The 22563-nt window shown below is 40.4% G+C and overlaps 1 protein-coding gene across 9 annotated transcripts in view; it reads left to right on the forward strand.

The window, feature by feature from the left end:
- The first annotated feature begins 650 nt into the window (after window positions 1–650).
- The window catches only part of DACH1 (dachshund family transcription factor 1), a 395668-nt gene continuing 373755 nt past the window's right edge, over window positions 651–22563 (forward strand). For 3 of the 9 annotated variants that reach the window (XM_040425368.1, XM_040425369.1, XM_040425371.1), the window contains exon 1: window positions 654–1940. In XM_040425368.1, coding sequence (XP_040281302.1) covers window positions 1225–1940 — 716 coding nt within the window. In that variant the 5' untranslated portion in view covers window positions 654–1224. Of the gene's footprint in view, window positions 1941–22563 lie in introns of all 9 variants that reach the window. The other 6 variants (XM_040425373.1, XM_040425374.1, XM_040425367.1 and 3 more) reach the window with 5 other exon arrangements.

A 22563-nucleotide genomic window follows, 5' to 3' on the forward strand; every position in this document is an offset into this window, starting at 1 on the left:
CTGCTAGCAGCATGGAGAACACAGCTAAAATGAGCTGTCACTGGCAGAGTGGCAGTATCCTGGGCATCCTGGCAGGTTTATACAAGGCAGCTACAGGGATGTTGGGGCTGGCAGGAGAGTTGGTGATATCACAGGTGGGGAAAGTCCTATGTATATGTGTCTGCAGGAGAGCTACATATGTAACTGCAGGGACTGGCAGAGCAGTGGCTGGAAGGATAGCTACATGTGTAGAGACTGGCAGCAAAACTACCTGCATCATTGTGGAGGCTGCCAGAGAAGCTGCACATATTAATCACCTCACATGGGTGCAGTAAACACAGCGACTTTGTATGAATACCACTGAGCCTGGCAGTGTAGTTACAAGAAGACAGAGGCTGGCAGCACTGAGCCTGGCAGTGTAGTTACAAGAAGACAGAGGCTGGCAGCACTGAGCCTGGCAAGGAAGTTACAGGGGGGCTAACAGCACTGAGCCTGGCAGAGAAGTTACAGGGGGGCTGAAAGCACTGAGCCTGGCAGAGAAGTTACAGGGGGGCTGAAAGTACTGAGCCTGGCAGAGAAGTTACAGGGGGGCTGAAAGCACTGAGCCTGGCAGAGAAGTTACAGGGGGGCTGAAAGCACTGAGCCTGGCAGTGTAGTTACAGTAGTGCAGGGTCTGGGAGCACTGAGCCTGGCAGAGAAGTTACAGTAGTGCAGGGTCTGGCAGCACTGAGCCTGGCAGAGAAGTTACAGTAGTGCAGGGTCTGGGAGGACTGTGACTGGCACGAGAGCTGGCAGGGGCACACCAGAGCCCGTGCCTCCATCCCCCGGGCTGCTGTGACTGGAGCTTGGAGCAGAGCACAAGTTGCCGGGCTCCGCCCCCTCTGCACCGTGTGACAACAACAACCCGTCCACACAGCAGGCTGCACTTTTCAGCCTCATTTTCCTCTGTCATTCGTACTCAATCTTTGATCAATGTGCTGCCAGCCAGCGCCCGGGTCCTGCCAGCCTCCTCCTCTTCACCTTCATCTCTCAACTTTCTGCTGAGACTTGGGCGAGACGAGAGCCTCAGCACTGCCCGGGACCAAGTGCCTGCTGCTGCCGGGTGTGCTTGTGGGGGCTCGGGGGTTAATCCGGACTCTTGGTCAGGGTGTCACTTGTATGTGAGTTCCCCGAGGAACTTTCCCCTGCTCAGCAGTGCAGCGCCTCTTCTCAGCAGTGTTCCTCTGGGAGGACTCCTATGTGACCATGGCCGTGCCGGCTGCTCTCATCCCACCGACCCAGCTGGTGACCCCTCAGCCAGGCATCTCCACGTCCTCCTCAGCTTCTCCCACTCCATCTGTCGCTCCTTCTTCATCCGGACCAAGTCTCTACAGACCGGAGCCCATAGCAGCCACCACGGTGACCTCCAGCATCAGCAGCTCTGCCGCTGCCACCACCATCAACATCGTCAACAGCAACCCAGGGACAGCAGCAGGAGGTGGTGGGAACAGCAGCAGCCCCAGCCTGGCCACCAACAGCAGCAGCCACCATCACAGCGCTGCCACCCCCAGCACCTCCACCAGCACCACCTCATCCACCTCCACCAGCAGCAGCAGTGCCCCCAGCGCCAACCTGCCCGGCAAGCCAGTCTACTCCACTCCTTCTCCAGTGGAGAACATCCCTCAGAACAATGAGTGCAGAATGGTGGACCTCAGAGGGGCCAAGGTGGCCTCCTTCACAGTGGAGGGCAGTGAGCTCATCTGCTTGCCCCAGGCTTTTGACCTCTTCTTGAAGCATCTGGTGGGGGGGCTTCATACCGTCTACACCAAACTCAAGAGGCTGGAGATCACCCCAGTTGTGTGTAATGTGGAGCAGGTCCGGATCTTGAGAGGATTGGGGGCCATTCAACCAGGGGTCAACCGCTGCAAACTCATTTCCAGAAAGGATTTTGAGACTTTATACAACGACTGCACAAACGCAAGGTGAGTCCCTCTAGAACTTTCTTCACAACTTACTGGGTCCTGGAGGCTCCAAGCTGGCATCTCAGCAGGACACTTATGTCTATCAAGTGTATCCTGGAGCTTTGGAGTATAGAAAGTTTCACATTTTGCTCAACATACTCCAGTTTCCTGACCTTTCTTTCTTCTAAATCATGTAAAGCACAAAGCACCCAAAGCTTTGACACTCACTTCATTCTGCTTTGCACTCTGACAACTTGCAAGTGCATCCCAGAATCTGCCTGGTGTCTCCTTGAGGCTTGTTAACCCTTTCACAAACAGTAGTCTTAAGAATGTATGAAAGCAGCTGGCACCCAATGGTTAAATATATATATATATATTATAGACTGTATGCATGTGTATTGTATGTATCTGGCCTTATAATACATTTTCTAGTGGTTTTCTTCTGCAATTATTTTTTTCATGACCTAAGTGTCCCTTTCATACATGTTTTATGGTGTGTTGAAAATCCATCGATCATCTGCTTCATTTTCTCGCTGTCGTTATCGTTGGCAAATATTTGTGACAGTTCCACATTTCTGATTATCATTCATTGATCAGTGTCTGATCGTTACATTACTGTAGACGTGAGGTGTCGGTAACAATGGTCACCATTGTGTATGTTTCGCAAGAAACATTCTGCTGTCCATGACTAATTTAACGTGTAGAAAAGACCTAAAAGATTTGCAGTAGTCTTGTGGGACCAATAACCCATTAATAGGACATATGTGTTGTTACACTAGATACCTCCATAGTTCATGGTATTCCTGTACTTCCATCAATGCTGATGTTACAAAGTTTACCTAGTAAGTACTGTCAGAAAAAGACATATGTCCATCAAGTTCAACCAAGGGATGGGTGAGGATATGGATGAAGTAAAGGGGTGTGGGAAAGCAGAATTCCATACATTTCCATAGGTGTTGGTATTATCTTCTAATAATGATGAGGTGCAGGGATCTGTTCTTAGGACCCCCAGCCTATCTTCTGCTGCCTCAGTTCAGTAATATAAGGAAGCTATTAAGAAATGTGCATGGGTAGCTGATGATAAACCTGCTAGTTCCCCTCTGGAAACATTCAGAAAGTTTAGTGCTGAGGAACAAGCAGAAAGCATTAAGGCAAATTGTTAAAGGGATCGGGGGAATTGGAAGAGGTGTCTGGGGGGAAGCTGATTAAAAATCACTGCTAAAAGTCATCTTGAAACATTAGACAGGCAACCAGAAGATTACTCCTGTAAACAAACACAATAAAGTATCCTCCAGGGGAAGGTTCATTTGTGGCATCCACAGCCTGGTCTAGGTGTGATCATTGGTTGTGGGAGCAACATGTGACACCATGGAATTCACTGGGGCTTTAGATGTTCAGAGATGAAGAAAAGAGCTAGTGACCTACTGGGACACTAGAGAGCTGTCTTTTCCCATGGGGACTGATTTCACTGGCAGTCACAGTACTGGATACAAACCATAAATTCAATGACCCTTAGAAGGTTTTATTATCCTGCAAGCTTACAGTACACATGAAATTTAAGTGTATGGAAAGGTCAGACCAACTTTCTAATAAGCAGATTGGCAGATCAGCCATTGCTGAGGGTCTCACTATGGACTAGGGAAGGAAGCTTATTTCTCTAGTGTATAATCAACTAGTAAAATAGTCCATCACAGGGGTGTGTGAGTATATATATATATAATGTTTGAATAGTGTCAACCACACTATGTACACCACCTCATGTGCGCAAACTGCAAACATTTAGGAAAACAAATTATAAAGTCATTTCCTTTATTTTCTTTATTAAAATAACTGTCTTTAATTGGAGGAAATATTTTTAATTTCTAATAACAAACTATGTAAAAGTATATAAGCGATTCCTTCAAAACGACAATACTATTGTGAACATTTTTTTATGCGTATTGAATAATAGTACACTTTTTCCTTATCTATCCTATTGTAATGACGCTATCCACAATCCCACAGATTAGGGAATGCGAATAGTGAATATACTGGAATACTAGTAATTGATAGGAATTGATTATATAAATATACACCACAGACATTCCTAACGTCATGCTCCATTTGGGAAAGCTTTTGTTCAGACACATTGCATTTGATGGGTTTCTCATTGCTTTGCTTGTGGTTCTGACCTTTAACCTCAGCTCATTAATTTGTTATTTTGTGGTATATGTTATATCCCGGGCATTGGGACATACATGACTGGTAGTGAAGACTGCACACTCAACAAGATCTAGACTATATACCCCCCCAGATCATCTCTCAGGGCTGCACCCTCACAAAGTTTATTGAAGTCACACATCCTCTATGCTTTGTATGAAGGTCCTTGGATCATTTCAGATTTATTTTGGGGGGTTTGTTCGTTACAGTTTAACAGCCTCAGTGAAATCTCAGCTTCATAGAGTAACTGACTCTTCACTCCTTTATAGTGTTGTCATCCATTTACAGCTAATAATTAATGATTTAACTGCTCGCTAATGCCAGAGAAATTGAATTTGTGTTTGTGAGGTTTATAGCACTGGGCAATGAAAAGATATTTCCAGTAATGATTATTAGAAATAGATTGGTAAAAAAAAATATATATCATTTAGAAAAATGTGGCCATATCTACTAGTTTGTCTCGACATTTCAACTTCTAGAAATATCATGTGTTTAATGTATTTGTTCACGGGTAAAGTTTTGTTTCAGTTATTGCAGCTCATTTACTACATTTTTTTTATTTATTTTGTATTTATTTAAATATAAAATATTTACTGTCAGCTGATAATTCTAGTTGTGTCCTGACTCACAATAAGAAATATCGACCTATTTAGTCTAAGATGTCCTCTGTTTCCCTTTGACATTATTAATGTGGCTTGGTTGGTTCAAAACTATTTCCTAATATTTTATTTTATATGTGAAGGTGTCTCTGATGCATCAAAAATTGTTTCACTATAATCCTTTCAAACGGATTATTTTTTTTTTTACAACAAAATGACATTTAATGTAATAACTTGATCTAAGGATCTGTTTTTGACGTTGATTAACTGTGTCGTTATGGTTAGACATTTACATTTATTCGCATAGTAAACTTTGACATTCAGTTGGAGAGTTTCTGACAAGTCCAGAGTGTGGACCTTGCCATTATTAATAGTATGGAGTGTCCCTGTATATAAGGATTGTAAGCATATCAAATATATACTGTTCTGAACTCCAACTCCATACTCCAATATTTTTTTCCTGCTATTTCTTCCAAGAGTAAAATGTAAATATTATTTATTTCATAAAAAAAAATAATTATTGACATATTAGCTGACATATGCCACAGCGGCATACACACGATGTTCCCACTGATATCCCATATTAATTGTTGCTGAAATTCACAAGCAAATGACCCGTTTCCGTCTATTAGCTTCAGCATCTTGGTAGTTTTTTGTTCTAACAAAATATGATTATTAATATATTATGTATGGTTTTTTTTTTTTTTTTTTTTTTCTTGTAAGGATGTCTGCAGTGTGAAGATTTGCAGCATGTGTACTGTACTATAGCATCTTTTACTGTACCATATATAATACAACTTAAATGAGAATTTTTACATCATTCATTGAAATCTCTGGATTGAAATTGCACGATACAGCGCAGCCTATTGGGAAGCCTGCAAGATATTGCATAACCTTAGTCAGTAATTGGCGCTGTCACTGAAAGGGTTACAAGAAGTCTAAGATACCTTTTATTAAAGCCAGAAGTCACATTGTGTTGATGTATCTTATTTGGAGAAGTATATCTTCGAAAAATCCATATCACCTGTCATATCCAAAATTTAGTATCTATAGATTACCTTTCCAAAGGCCCTCCAAGCAATTTACACTTATAGCTATTCGGTTACTACTCAATTACAGTTGGATAGCCAGAGGCACAATTAAATGCAGCTAGCCCAAGGTCAAACAAGAAGTCACTTGTACTGTCACCGAAAAACACACAGTGTCCCTCTGCCCACTTTAAAAGCACATCTGTTTCTTAAATGCAAAACTGAGCAGCAAATGTTTATAGAGGGTGACATGGAGGAAAACTCAGGCAATGGGAAGGACTGACAACTGATATGGGTTAGGATTAAATATTGATAGAAAAGAAAACTCATTATACAAATACAAATAAAATAAATTTGGTCGATACAAATGCATAATTCACAAATTAAATGCTGGGTCAGGCAAATGAAATGATCAGGATTAGGCAGCGTGAATAGGGGATACAATAATATCCTAAAGACACAAATTGACTGATTTGGCAAAATTATATGGAAAGCACTGCCGGAAGCGACGTCAATCAATAGGATTTGATCCATAAACATGATTTCACATATGTAAGAACATTTTCATGTAAAACATTATTATATGGATGGCTTCAGCCAGGAGGGGGAAGGGTGAAGAAGAAAATTAAAAGTTTAACGTTTATTGGATAAATAACAAGATACAGGGTAAGAATGGGAAGAAATGTCGCAAATTTGTACTATATTCCTATCGTTACTCTTGTAAGCAGAGTATATTGGTACCTACTCTGTGTAGGCCACCGTTTGCCACTTGTACGTGACATTTCTGAAGAGGTTATCTTATCTTGGAAAGTGCGATATGAATTTCTGCATAATGGAAAATCGTAGTCATTAAACATATATAATTATGTCTGGGGATGTGGGAAATAAATAGGCTTTGACAGGAGGGGGTAATGGCATACACGCAATAAAGACCTAAGACATGTTAGACCAGACCATTTCTGACAGATGTAGTAGGGCTAAGTTTGTCATTTACAGATGTAGTAGAGTTAACACACATGCTTTATGAGACGTGTTATCTAAACTGAATGCGTTAAGCAAACACCTTCAATGGCTTTTGTTTCAAGATAACGCGATCAGTTAAGAAATTTGAGTTAAGAGTTTGTGTGTTAACCCTGCTACATCTGTACAGTATATGGCACAGCTCGCCATGATATCATGTCATCTGTGGTTGTCCGGTTATTGGTAAGAGTTATCACCCTCTGCAAATGAGGTTGAAGACTTAAATAGCAAATTCATCTCAGCTACATTCCTAACCTATGTACAGCCATAAAGCCTTATTGGTAGAACTGCATTACAGTAGAGTAGACTTATTTAGAGTAGCACTAATGATAGCAGCGCATCCTGGACTCTCCAGCAGATTAGATGGAGCATGTAATCTGTTCTAGCAGGTAACCTGCAATCTATAAACCTACTTGTCAGACACTGGGAGATAATGTGGTTCACCCAAGACCACAAGAAACGGGAACCATAAGTCTCCAATTACTCTGCTTTGGATTATATGGAGAGAGGCGGTATTACTACACCACTAAATGACTACTAGATATGTGTTATACAAGATTAAGGCTACTGAACAAAGAAGCATCTATGTAAAGCGTTAATCTAATGCTGTAGTGTATTCAGCGTGTCAGTGTAGCTGGGCTGAGAGTTATTTATAGATTTGCATGGGACTGCTGGTAAAACTACTTAGGTATGTGCACAAAAGAAGCAGTATGTCTACAAATTCTGTTCTGCTATATCATGTATGGGCTTTTCACTATCACAAGGGGGCCGGGTAGATCAGGTCATGTCTAAGAGGGTATTCATATCGCTGCCAACACCTCAAGTCTGGTACCTGGTAACGTCAACCATATATGAAAACTATTTTCTCCAAACTATTTTCTCCAACCAGCTTTTCTAGTAAACTTTTAACCATTAGTGGTTCAGCCATGTTTCAATCCTCCCGCAAGACCCCAAGGGATAGAAACTTGACCTGCTTTTATGAAAGCATAGAATCACATTTATTCAAGCTATCCCTTGGGGAAAGAGTCAGCAGATTTCAGCCCAAGCCCTATTATTGGAGTCGTACAGGCCATCTTTAAATTATTTTAAAATCATTTGATTAAACATTACAGGTAATCCTTGTAGACATTCTGAAGTCATAAATCATACACATAAGCATATACAATACACACATATATATATATATATAGTATGTAAATATATTTATATCACAATTCTCTCTGAATACTAATGTGTGTATGTGTGTGTATATATATATACACACATCCTGCCATGACATAAAGGAGGCTGCGACTACACAAATACAGTCAATAATAGAAAAAATTAGAGGATGTAAATCATTTGCCAGCTTGTATTTTCCAGTTGTGTTCACATTGCACCTAATTCCCCCATGGATCACCTTGAAAATGAGTGCCCACGTGTCTGATGCCAGCATTGTGCAGGTGCAAATTGGCATAAAAGCTGTCTGTAAATTCGGAAGCAATTTAAAAACAAAAAATGCCTCATTTTCAGAGTTGATTTAGGAAAACATTTATATCTGCTTCTATATGGTGTGTAGGCAACTTTGATTAGGTGTCCGTTTCTTTATAGTGGTAGTGTCGTGAATGTAACTATTATACCTTTACTATGTCGTGTGTGGGTGTTTTATGTTTCTGTCGTGAGATTCCATATCCAAGCGTAAGGCGTATAGTAATGAGCATTGTGCCTGATTGAATCACATTTGTTATATGTTTAAAGATTAAACTGCTACAACTTGAAGCAGTTAGGAAATCCCTGTAGTTTACATCTAGTGAAACATGGCAAGAACGCGTGCAGCTCGGCAGAGGTAGAAATGTTTGGTGAGTGTAGGACGTTGCTCTAAATTATTGGCATTCCATTACGGGGTTTTTTTGTGATGTGTCTGAGGTGAGGGAGGGGTAAACAGTGGGGAATGGTGAATAGCTTGATTGAAAAGGCATAAAGGAGTCTGGTCTGGTCTAGAAAGGTCTTTGGTGAGTGCACGACAAGGATGCTGTTTGTTTTTCATACAAGTTGTTTGTGATTTGAGGGACCCCAGGGAAATCTCTTGATCATTTTCACATCTGTTCCTGTCAAAGTGGGTGCTAAGATACCGGTCACCCAGCAACCATGTCCAAATGGGAATAGGCCCGATAATAACTTCAAAAAGAAATGACAGATGTTAGATTATGATGAAAGACAAAATGCATGAAAAATGAGCTCCTTAGATTCAAAAATTTGTTCAAGTACCTTCATGCAAATTAAATGAATACTGAAAATTTGCATGTAGTAATTTATATGTTTGTTCACTCAGAGGCAAAAAGGAAGCGAGAGAGATACATTTGAAATCACAGAATTCCCCCCCCCCCCCCAGTAATTAACATACAAGGCAGTGACTTTTTCTAAAATGGGATTAACCACCTGGGCTCTTCATTGTGATATTAACTGTATAACAAACGGAGAAACATATCAGATAAGCCTGTTTACGTGGCGCAAATTACGACTGCAAATGTAAACGATCGGATTCCAGATAAAAGTATTTCACGTCTTCTGGAACAGCTATTCTTGGTTAAATAGGATAGTCATTAATAAAACATCATCTCAAATAGATTTAGCGCTTTTGCTTTGTTCTTAAGTGACTGGTCAAGCAAAGTTATTTTTTTTCCCTTCGGTCTAATGTATTCTAGCATCACATAGGCGCATATGTAGTAGAAAAATGAATTAATAATTGATATATTTGAAAAAATCATTTTAGCTCTCCTAACAACATAATTATTGGGATGTTCACTCAACAATCAGTGTTTGGAAGACAAAATGGAAATGTTCATCTGGAGAAAGGACTTTGAGCCTTCGTTTAGTAATGTCTAATGTGGTCACGTAGAGAAATTGATTTTCCTCAGAAATTAATTAATTTTTCATATCGCCTTAAGCTGCAGTTAAAAAGAGTGCATACTTGCCTGTTTTTTCCAGAAATATTGCCTAATCATATTAATACCATTGCCCTAAGGATGAAAAGATAATTGTACAAATGCATTTGGAAATATGTATCACTGAGTATTTATGATTAAATTATGCAAATAACCCAGTTCTCATCCTTTCCAGACACAGATTGTCTAATTAGGATTGATATGCTGAATAGATGTTCCAGAATTTGAATACAAGCATGTCCAAAGAGCAGAAAATTGGAAATGACAAGGCTGAAATCCTAAGAAAAGTGCCTTTTTACTTTTCGATAAATGTCTCGGTTTTGGCTCATAGTTTTATATATTATCTGCAGCCTTGCTTTGCTTTGCATCCTTTTATTGTGACATTTGTTTGTAGGCTGAAAGTCATAAATTACAAGTGACAATGGATCTCTTTTTCTTTGGGTCTTTACCATTTTACCCCATTTCTGTACTGTTCATCTGATTGGAGACCTCACTCTATAAATTGGTAATTGCCCTTCAGCATATAATGCTGGATTTCACATACTAGGGTTTTTGTGGCCAATTTTTTATCATCTGTGGATTTGCTTGTGCATTTATTGGACAGCAATGCCCCTGAAGTTGGTGAACAATGCTAAGAATACATAGTAGCTGTTCCCATTCCAGCCATTGTTAGCAGTGGGAAGTCAGTGTGTATGAACTCCCCTGGCTTCTGCTTTCCATCTGCAAGATGATGGATTGCTATGTTTAATACATTTCAGCTTTTGTCTAACTGTCATACTACACACAGACGGCACTATCAATGGCGACAGTTGTCATTGTGGACAACTCTACATAGAAAGTCTGCTTGTGAAGGGGACGTTTCACACTTAGAGAATGAATCAAATAAAACGATTTACTATGCATATACATCCATTGAATTCAGGTGTCTGGTCCTGTGCAGTGACTTCTGTCCATATTAAATAAAGATGGAATTTAGATTTTGCATAAGACACATTGTAATCTGTGCTGTTCACACTACCTCTAGGTATACGAATGCTATGTACTCCTGATGCAAACATAGAGAAGCAAGTATATATATATATATATATATATATATATATATATATATATATATTAGTGATGAGCAAATTTCTTGAAAGTTTGGTTCGTCTCAGATTTGCTGGATAAATAAAAAAAATTCAATTGGGATCCGAATCGATTCCATCAGAATCAAATATGCTCCGATAGCCCTGAAAATTGGTATATAACACTTTAGAGAAAAATATAAAAGTCCTAGAATACAGGAGAGAGAGGCCCACATGTAATACTTCTCTAAGTGACACGTGCAAGCCAATTCTCCTTCCAAAGGGACAAGAGTACTGAGTGTCTCAAGAGGAAACTGCCCTGGTTAGGTACCGTAAGTGGCTTTTTTTGAAAGAAAAGCTAATTTGTATGCCTCTAAGCCTATCCCATGCCAGCAGATGTAAGATATGCTAATTTCCATTTTGCATATATTTTTCCCGGAAACACAGAGCAGTGTTGGCTGGACTACAATACTCCTCAAGTATACTAGGTTGTCTTCCTTATGAGAAAGAGCACCCCCAAGGCCACTCAGCTAACCAGGGCAGTTTTCTCTGAGACACTCAGTACTCTTGTCCTTTTTCAAGGAACACTGGCTTGTACATCTCAATCAGAGAAGTGTAGTACTGGGACATTTGTTACTCTTGTCCTTTTGGAAGGAGCACTGGCTTGCACGTCTCACTCAGAGAAGTATTACGTGTGGGTCTGGTCTGTGAGGAAGTCTTTAGAATTTGATTTTTTGGGGGAAATTTGGAACGAATTCCGAATCAGTAGAATCGATTTGCTCTCTCTCTCTCTATATATATATATATATATATATATAGTGCCTTGCAAAAGTGTTAACCCCCCTTGACCTTTTTTGTATTTTGTTACATTACAGCCTTAAGTTCAATGTTTTGTTAATCTGAGTTTTATGTGATGGATCAGAGCACAATAGTCTAAGTTGCTGAAGTGAAATGAGAAAAATATAAAAATAAAACTATTAAACTATACAAAAAAGAAAATTGGCATGTGCATATGTATTCACCCCCCTGAAAAGCTCTACTGCAACCTTCAGAAGTCACATAATTAGTGAAATAATGTCCACCTGTGGGCAATCACAAGTGTCACATGATCTGTCATTACATATACACACCTCTTTTGAAAGGCCCCAGAGGCTGCAACACCTAAGCAAGCATCACTAACCAAACACTGCCATGAAGACCAAGGAACTCTCCAAACAAGTAAGGGACAATGTTGTTGAGAAGTACAATTCAGGGTTAGCTTATAAAAAAATATCCAAATATTTGATGATCCCCAGGAGCACCATCAAATCTATCATAACCAAATAGAAAGAACATGGCACAACAGCAAACCTGCCAAGAGACGGCCGCTCACCAAAACTCACGGACCGGGCAAGGAGGGCATTAATCAGAGAGGCAGCACAGAGACCTAAGGTAACCCTGGAGGAGTTGCAGAGTTCCACAGCAGAGACTGGAGTATCTGTACATAGGACGATAATAAGCCATATGCTCCATAGAGTTGGGCTTTATGGCAGAGTGGCCAGAAGAAAGCCATAACTTTCAGCTAAAAACAAAAAGGAATGTTGTGAGGCATGTAGGATATTCCCAAAATCTGATGAGACTAAAATTGAACTTTTCGGCCATCAAAGAAAACGCTATGTCTGGCCAAGCCCAACACATCACATCACCCGAAGAACACCATCCCCACAGTGAGACATGGTGGTGGCAGCATCATGCTGTGGGGATGTTTTTCAGCAGCTGGGACTGGGAAACTGGTCAGAGTTGAGGGAAAGATGGATGGTGCTAAATACAGGGATATTCTTGAGCAAAACCTGTACCACTCTGTGCGTGATTTGAGGCTAGGACGGAGGTTCACCTTCCAGCAGGACAATGACCCCAAACCCACTGCTAAAGCAACACTTGACGGGTTTAAGGGGAAACATGTAAATGTGTTGGAATGGCCTAGTCAAAGCCCAGATCTCAATCCAATAGAAAATCTGTGGTCAGACTTAAAGATTGCTGTTCACAACCGCAATCCATCCAACTTGAAGGAGCTGGAGCAGTTTTGCAAGGAGGAATGGGCAAAAATCCCAGTGGTAAGATGTGGCAAGCTCATAGAGACTTATCCAAAGCAACTTGGATCTGTGATTGCCGCAAAAAGTGGCTCTAAGAAGTATTGACTTTAGGGGAGTGAATAGTTATGCACATTGACTTTTTTTTGTTATTTTGTCCTTACAATAAAAAAAATTAAAATCTTCAAAGTTGTGGGCATGTTCTGTAAATTAAATGATGCAAATCCTCAAACAATCCATGTTAGTTCCAGGTTGTGAGGCACCAAAACACGAAAAAAGTTAAGGGGGGTGAATACTTTTGCAAGTATATATATATATCCTACATCAGGAGACCTGACTGTGGCTGTACTTACAAGATTGGAGTCTCTTTTAGGTTATTAGCTTTTTGTTTTAATAGACATACATGCTAATTATAGTTCTATTAGCACAAATCAAACACAATAAAACATTTGCATCTTGTGAAAATAATTACTTTTAAGGCATAATAGGGAGATTTATCATCTCCCTGTGCCAGATAATTGACGTTAAAAAGTCTCAAGCTATGTGTTTGCAACTTTTAAAATGCAACTTTTAAAAAAAAGTGTCGCAAAAGACAGTTTTACGCCACCCTCGCCACTTTTCAGAACTATAGTGTGTCCAAGTCAGGAATAGGGAGTGACCAGTGGCCTTGAGAAAATTATCTTCATTTACTCCAGAAATCTACAGCAGCTCAGAGCTACAGTACATGTCTGTTTAGGTGAATGGACTGCTGGAGGATGGGCCTCATTTATGACTAGGCTTGTGGCTTGTCCTAAGTTAGGGGCAGAGCCGGTCTTTATAAATGTCCCCCTAAGTCTTGTTTTTAAAGTAAGTCCTGTATTTCTATGCACTCTCTCTTCCTATCTATTTATCTATCTACATTTTATACAGGTAGTTGAAGTAACTGTACTGCATGTATAGCGATTAGTAATGGACAGTCTGCTATGCTATGATATGCTATGGTAATTTCAAATACTTGATTCCTCCCTAATAGATCTAGATTGAGAAAAGACCTCATAAATTAAATATTATTAGAGGCAAGTTTCCAGTTCATGTTCTATGCCAGAGAAGATGTATGACAAGACATTAGGAGTGCATGGAAGTAACAATACTTAAAGGGGTTTTCTGAGATTTTTATATAGGTCATCAGTATCTGATTGGTGTGGGTCTAACACCCAGGACCCCCGCTAATCAGCTTGCAGTAGCACCACAGCCTTCCCTTAGCTATTCCTTGTCCATAGATTGTGTTTTTTTACAGTTGTATAGAAGTGCATGGCATAACCAGTCACTGCCAGACTGCGGCACTCCAACATTACAAAGCCAGTGGCGCTGCCATGTACAATACATTCAGTGAAGCTGATGCCCTTACTATGTGAGGCCCAGACAGAGAGCGGAGAGGCGACCTCACAGGAGGAGGGGGAGGGCATCGGTGATGTTGCAGGGATTTGGGAGTACACAGGGGAGGTACTGGACTCTCTGAATAGTCGGGTTTGGGCTCTTTGAAAGTTTGGAAACACCCTGCTGTGTACTTCTAGCCTAATTTACATTAGGACAAACATCATTTTCTGGCAATAGCAAATGCACAAAAGAATAGCAAAAGTATGTTTTAAACCATGTTTGAGTGAACAGCAGCACGGTAGCATTACTTATATAGGCCAGATATTGGTGACAGATTCCCTTTAAAGAGGACCTTTCCCCGATTATTACACTATGAACTAAGTATACAGACATGGAGAGCGGCGCCCGGGGATCTCCCTGCACTTACTATTATCCCTGGGCGCCGCTCCGTTCTCCTGCTATGCCCTCCGGTATCTCCGTTCCCTAAGTTATGGTAGGCGGAGTCTGCCCTTGTTCTTCTGTAGCGCTGGCCAATCGGATTGCAGAGCTCACAGCCTGGGAGAAAATAACCTCCCAGGCTGTGAGCTCTGCGCTGCGATTGGCCAGCGCTAGAGCAGAACAAGGGCAGACTCCGCCTACCATAACTTAGTGACTGGAATCTCCGCCTACTATAACTTAGTGAGCGGAGATACCGGAGGGCATAACGGGAGAACGGAGCGGCGCCCAGGGATAATAGTAAGTGCAGTGAGATCCCCGGGCGCCGCTCTACATGACTGTATAGTTAGTTCATAGTGTAATAATCGGTGAAAGGTCCTCTTTAACACCTGTGGCTTGTACGACATCAATAGAGCCGTGTGTGGTACGGTTATAAGGGGTGGGAGGGTGAAATATGATGTGCACCCTCAGGCCGATACATAGATGGATGAACTATCTGTAGAATAAGAGCATCATCATTCTGGTAGGTCCTCTCACTGCTTGGTGTATACGGTACACTGCCGCACGCCTTCCCTTACTGTCAGTCCTTCCAACTGCAGATTTTAACCACTTGAGCTTTCTGCAACCGTTTCAATGTACGTTGTGTGGTCACCCTAGACCCAAATCCTTCTGTAAATTCTGCCTTATGGAACTACTTTGATTGACAGTTAACCCATTCATTCAACTTACACATGACACACTGGCTATTCTTACATGGATCTTGCTGGCTGTGAATTTACTATCACTAACGCGAAGAAGGTCGCACTTGTGTTGATATACCATATAATCTCAGATCATAATGATTAAGGGCATTTAAAATAAATTGTTATTACAATATACATGCAACAAAAATAGTGTAAGTTTTTTTAAAATCTTCATTACATTTTCTTCTTTGGTAGAGCCCCCTACTTTCTCCCCTTCTGGTCCATCTTCTGCATGACTGCATTCAGTGGTGGACTAACATGCTCAGTAGCCCCCATGCTCCCCTCCCTTCAGTTCTGCTGTTGTGATCTTATAGAGAAGCAGGTGACGTGATCCAGACACCTTTCATTCATCCTTACTTACACTTAGATCGCTCTAGATAGAAACATATTATATACCCTATGTACAGTATATGTATGAGAGGAACTATTTTCTACGCAGGGGAGGAAGGGGTTAGCAAGAGCAAATGCATCATGGAAGATGCACCCACAGAAAGGGAAAGAAATTCCTCCAGATAAGGCTACATGCACACGACCGTATGTGTTTTGCAGTCCGTATGCCATTTGTTTATTTTGTGGATCCATTGTAACAATGCCTAAAATGGACAAAAAGTACATGCTCTATTTTTTTGCGGGACTACGGAACGGACATACTGATGCAGACAGCACACGGTGTGCTGTCCGCATTTTTTGCGGACCCATTGAAATGAATGGGTCCGCATCCTATTCGCCCAAAAAAACGGAACGGACACGGAAACAAACAATGTTCATGTGCATGTAGCCTAAGTGAGTAAAAGAGTTTGAAAAAGTGTTTTACATTTTTAGGATAAGCCCTTTAAGATATAACGAAAAATAATAGCTAGATTTGCCTTATATTCCTATCCTCTACTTTTCCATTTTCAGAACTTGATGTTGTGTGAGAAATTCTGGAGCAAGACATCCAACACAGGGAGGCATATACTGGAAGGATAGAAGCATATACTGCTTCCTCTGCATGGCGACTGCCACATTTCACTGAAGCATAAGCACACAAACGGTGGTCAACTTCTGAGCCACAGCTATAGGGGTGCAGTAGGAGTAGTCTCAGGCCCTAGTGCCCAAGTGCATATTCTTATAAGAAAAATAATAGGAACAATGCCAACAAAAACTTCTACATGACTAAAGTATAACCCAATAAAATAAAATTGGACAAGTCCTAAATTCTAGATTAGTCATTATTATTTTAGTAAGGTTTCATGACATATTGGCAGCACATTTGGAGTTTGTATGTTCTCCCCGTGTTTGCATGGGCTTCCCCCCACAGTCCAAAGACATACTGATAGAGAACTTAGATTGTGAGCACAATTGGGGATAGCAGGTGATGATGTCTGTACATCGCTCCGGAATATGTCAGTGCTATATAAATGAGTAAAATAAAGAAATAAAAGACATAGAAAACTTCTGAGGACTATGCATGATTGCAGATATATTTTACCTAGATACTCTTGTGTTGTCCACCTCCAAAGATAACACAACTGACCAAATAACAGTTTTTGCTCTCGAGTGACACATTTGAAGGTCTGTTAATGGACATCTCTGTGTCATTTGTGTCTCTCATCTGTCAGGTGTCCATTTTTATTACATTACTTTCTCATTCACACATCTGTGTGCCATACACAACTGTTTCTCTTTCAAGCTGCAGATTATACCCCACTGAGCTTGTGGTGTAGCAGTTCAATATATTACTTCTCTGGAAATCTGAACGGCTGAAATAACAGTGCTGTCCACCAAATTATTATTAGTCTAATCGAGTTGTCATCCACAGAAAGTGGCCAACCTCAATGTGACCATTGCCTAGTACATTTTGTTACCTTCTGTAATCAGAACTTAAATAGTCCATTATTTTATCTTGACCTTTACCTTTCCAGGAACATAATCAGGCTTTGGAATGCTGGACATAATCTGTTTGATGACATCACTGTTTTTCTATATGTTCTCTATTAGTGTTGCTGTAGGTCAGATTGCTTTTTAGACTCCACTGCTTATGTTATTTCTTTCCAGAGATGAAATAATACTGTAAAAGCGGATGCTTGAGCAGGAAACATGGCAAAAGGCAAATGCAAAAAGGTCAACAAAGTCAGCTGTAAGTGGGTCTTGCTGGGCCAATAAAATAATTGCAGTACTGAGAAATGAAAGGTGCATTGAAATTTGACCTGTTGAAATAAAAATGTTTTTAATAAAATTTTAAGGTATCAAAATTAAAACATACAGATGTAAAGAACACCAAGTGTTTTGCGGATTCGCAAAACACGGATACCAGCCATGTGCGTTCCACATTTTGCAGAATGGAACGTCTGGCCCTCTATAGAACTGTCCTATCCTTGCCCGTAATATCCCATGCAAGCTGTCTGCAACTCTTCTCAAGCTTCCTAATGCATACTGTGCATTTGGTAGTACAACATACTTCCTGTTGCCCTCAGATTGGTCAACAATGCCCACATGGGCAGTGCTTGCCAATCTAAGAGCAGGGCTGGACGTGCTAGAAGTGTCTGGACTACCAAATAGTGTCTGAGAAGCAGCGTGACCATCTTGGATGACACGAAAGGAGCCCAGAAATTGGAAGATCTGTAGTTGAAGGAGGTCATCATATAAATGTTCTGTTTGTTTCCACAATAATGTGAATTTCTTTTTCTTGAACCACTTTAAAGAGAAACTTTGTTCATTAGCAGATACCTTTTAGTAGTAGCTGTGCTTGGTGTTACAGTCAACTACAGCTTCATCCCATTGAAGTATATGGAACTAAGCTGCAATACTAGGCACAGCTGCTACTAAAACTACAGAGCTTTGAATTTTTCTTTAATTGCATTCTGGTGGGAACATCTGCCATGGCCTCTACCAACAGCTGATCATCAAGAGAGCTGAGAGAAAGACCCACAGTGATCTAATGTTGATGGCCTATCTTAAGGGACAAGCCTTAAATTTCTGAGGCCTTTAAGGCTCATACTATAGTCTCTGTGTGGCACTATATTCTTCTCTATAAGTAATGCTCCAGAGTACTGTGCAAAATTTGACACAATATTAGAGATGGGCAAATCGATTTGTACGAATCAATTTGTTGATCAAAGTTCTTGAGCAGCAAAGGTCTGTCCCCGCTGCTCAAGAAGCTCCCCCTTGCCACTTGATTGGCAGCGCCAGACATCTCACCCAGCCCTGACAATCTCGCTCCAAGTAGCTGTGCAAGCAGGGAGCCTCTGCAGGTGCAGCAACTGTGCATGTGCCATTACACTTCTGGGTAGTGGCGCATGCACAGTTGCTGCTCTGGTTGCAGCAGCAGAGTCTCCTCGCTTGCGTCACTTCTCAGAACAGTGGTGTAGGTGCGAGATTGTCAAGGTTCGGCTACACGATCCGTAAGTATAAAACCAGGGATAATAAGTGCAATTTTTAACGTTTAACTACGTATATTTCCTTGGTCTTTCAGATATATGATGTGGTCATTACAACAAAGTAGGGAGGGATCAGGAACTAACGTCATCCCTTTTATTCAGAATGATGGCTCATTGGTTAGCACGGGTGCCTTTTAGCACTGGTGTCCTGTGTTTGAATCTGACACATGCACACAACCATATTTTTTTTGTGGTCCGTAAACTAGGGATCCACAAAATATGAACGCGGTCCGTGTGCCATCCGCATTTTTTTTGCAGGCCCATTGTATTCATCCATATGCCCATTCCGCAAATTATAAAACTTCTATTGGAGTGTGAAATTTTTTTAGAGAGCACATGGACTGCATCCGTATTTTGAGGATCTGCCATTTGTCATGTGCATTAGGCCTAAGAACAACATCTGTATGGAGTTTGTTGGCTCTCCATGTCTTTACGTGGGTTTCTTCTGGGTACCGCAGTTTCCTCCCACATGCCAAAGACATATTGATAGGGAATTTAGAGAATGAGCTACTCGGGAGCAGTGAGTGATGATAATGTTTGTAAAGTGCTGTGGAATATATGTAAAATAATAAATTCATGGCACAAATGACAATACTGATATTAAAATATATTGTTACGAATTTTGTATAATAAAAAGTTTTATTCTTCACATCAGATTTTAAAGAAAGAACTAAACATCAGTAAATAAAAAAAAAAAAAAAAAAAAAAAAGAAGCTTTTTGGAAGACTTGTAACCCATGCCTGATGCATTCCAGTTTACAAATGAAAATGTAATGCTTTAGCTGGGAAAGTAGGGCACAACCTGTTAAAATGTGCATTACTTTACATGCAGATAGGTGTGAAAATCACCTTAAAGTGGTTTTTCTGTATTAATAAATAAGGGCTCATTTGGTTCAACACTGAAAGTGCTCAAGTTTGTAATTTACATTGTGTGAAAATGTGCTCCCCAAGCTGAGATTCTGAGGATGGTGATGGTATTGGCATGCTGTGTTACTGTACATTAGCCCTTTTATAAACACGCGTCCATAGAACAACTGTGTAGAGACGTCTATGCCTGGAGCTGTATTAACATACATCACATTTGGGGTTTTAGATTCAGTGGGAGTGTGCCCCAGAATGCAGTTGTATGCCTATAGATATACATTTGCCTGTCATTGACACCCATTGTGTGCTATGTTTTTGCTAGGATCCACTTATAAAGTCAGTTGTACTTTCCAGTGCAGTCAAAAACCAGTAAAGAGTGTCAAACCTAGTCCAAATAAACCTATGGGTATGACACAAGATACATTTGATTGCTTTTGTTTCCTATTCTGAAGTAAATAGTATGGTGGTGTGAATAGAGATTCATGGCATGGGTTTGTTAACAGAGACATGTCCAAATAATCCGTGTGGTGGTCATGTAAGCTTCAAGAGGCTGCATAATGGAGCTTTTCACAATATATTGCAGGGAGAGGGCCACTGGCCAGAGACAGCAGTAGACATGTTTAAAGGCACCCATATGCCTTTAGTAGCTGGTCATGGTATTTCAGCCAACACTTGGTTCAGCTGAACTTGCATATGTTGTCCATGGGAAGAATGGAGTAAGACGCTACCAGATACCTCAGCTGGCAGCTTATCTCTTTTGAGAACACAAGGATTGGTTGTGAAAATCCAACATGTCTGATCCATCCTTCCCCTGACATTATCTGTTGGGATAGAGTGAGGAGGTGCCTATACACATAAGATAGTCAGCTGATGTGTATGGGGACCCTAGGAGGGCAGAATTTTTAATTAGCACTGAATATTAAAGGTATTTCAAACAGCCCTTAATGGCCAGGCAAAAAAATAAAATAAATGAAAACCCCTTTAAGGGATATGTCCCAACAACCCACCCAGTGGTCATGAGGCTGCTGTACGGTGATGTTCACCCTGCAGTGTAGGGGTAGGGGGCGGGGGCAGTGGCCAGACAGAGGCAGCATTAGATATGATGACGAGGGCAGAACTTTTAGTTAGAGACCAGTTTTGAAGTTATGTGATCACTAGAGATGATTGAAGTTATAAAAAATTTGATTTGGCTGCTTTGCAGAATTTCACAAAGAAATTCAATTTGTTACAAATTACTTTGCCACGAATCACATTCTGTTGTATGTGGTGGTCGCAATGACGTGGAATGGCAATCGCACTGCCACCGTCGTTGGACTCCTCAAATGCCACGTTCATCGCTGATTGCGGCATCTGACTTTATCGTTACTTTGGGGCATCTGACTTTATAATTGAGGCCTTTCAGGGGTTATTCAGGGTTAAAAAAAATTACATACTCACCTCATTTATTTGCTCGCAGAGAGGTCGTCACGGCCATCTTGATTGCACAAAATCTTGCATAATGACGTTACACTTCACCCCGCACGAGATTTTGCACAGTTTCTACAATCAAGATGGCCGTGAGGCCTCTCCACGAGCAAATGGATGAGGTTAGTATGGTTTTTTTTTTACCGCTATTTCAGGAAAAATAGGTTCGCTACCACGAAGCTCAAGGAAATTCGGCTTCACGATGAATCAAATTTTTCCTGAAAATTAGATCAAAGTCAATTCTTCAACACTAGTGATGACTATCACATGGCCTCTTATGGCAAAAATCCTCACCAACCCTTTGAGCTTTATTTTTAATAGTAGATGACGTCATAGGTTTCACACTTTATATATTGTTCTATATATGGTGTATTACACAGAGGCAGACTCAGTTTATTAGAGATTTTGCTTAAAAAAAAAAAACATGACTTTTTAAGTTGTTCTGGTGTCCCTAGATTCTTATTTACTTCCCATTTATAGTCTTGTAAAGTGCAGCAAATACACCAAAGACACTCTCACAATTATCCCAGCGTGTTTTAGCAAAACATTTACAGAAAATAAAATGGGGCTAAGCACAATAAAATAAAATGCTCAGTATTTCCCTGCACCATTAGTTCCTTTTTCTCAGATTATTTACTCCTACACTACCATGCTGCAGATTGCTTAGTAAAAGGTGGAGAAAAAACTAGGAATTTGCGTTCTTATTCTTTTGTACAAAAAGACCCTTTTAAATTACAGTAAGCTGGCACTTGCATGTCAATAAGCTTTGTTTTACTTCCAGAGCAGAATTCATTTATGGAGCTTAGCATTTATTACATGATTTGCAATTATGAGCAATTATGAGCTACTTCTCCATTTCAGAACACAAATTATCTGTACGGTTTTAACATTTCTCAAATACTCTTTGCAAAAGTTGTCAAATAACCCATATTTTCTTTATATACTCAGTCTATAATTAAATAAGTTAACTAAAGTGTTGCATATTTTATCCTCGCTTCATGATGAGGCAAAAGTCATGCATAATTGTGTAAGAAAAAGCCAGAAAAAATGTACTTTAAGTGTTGGCCAAATGGAAGCTAGAGCTATATATGGATATGATTTGCTAGCAGATATTTATGGCTACAGAAATTTCAAGTTTTTTTTTTAAAATGAAAAGCGAACCTACTTAATAATTATGATCTTTTATATTGGATAATGTATCCCCGACTATAATCTAAAAGAATATACCGTAATATCAAATAAGAACACTATGCCACTTTCCAAAGCACCGTGGGGGGGAATTTCTCAAGACTTGCATTCCTGAATTCTGACATCAAAAATTCCCCAAAAAAGAGGCTTGTGACTTTTTGAGCTTATTTGCGCAAGAAACAGGCAATATTTTTTTATTTTTACACCAATCATTCCAGTTTTGAAAAGTAGATGGCAAAGCGGTTAGCCTGGCGAGCTGATTTAAAACAGAGT

This window comes from Bufo bufo, chromosome 3 (assembly GCF_905171765.1).
Source record: "Bufo bufo chromosome 3, aBufBuf1.1, whole genome shotgun sequence".
NCBI classification, from domain to species: domain Eukaryota; kingdom Metazoa; phylum Chordata; class Amphibia; order Anura; family Bufonidae; genus Bufo; species Bufo bufo.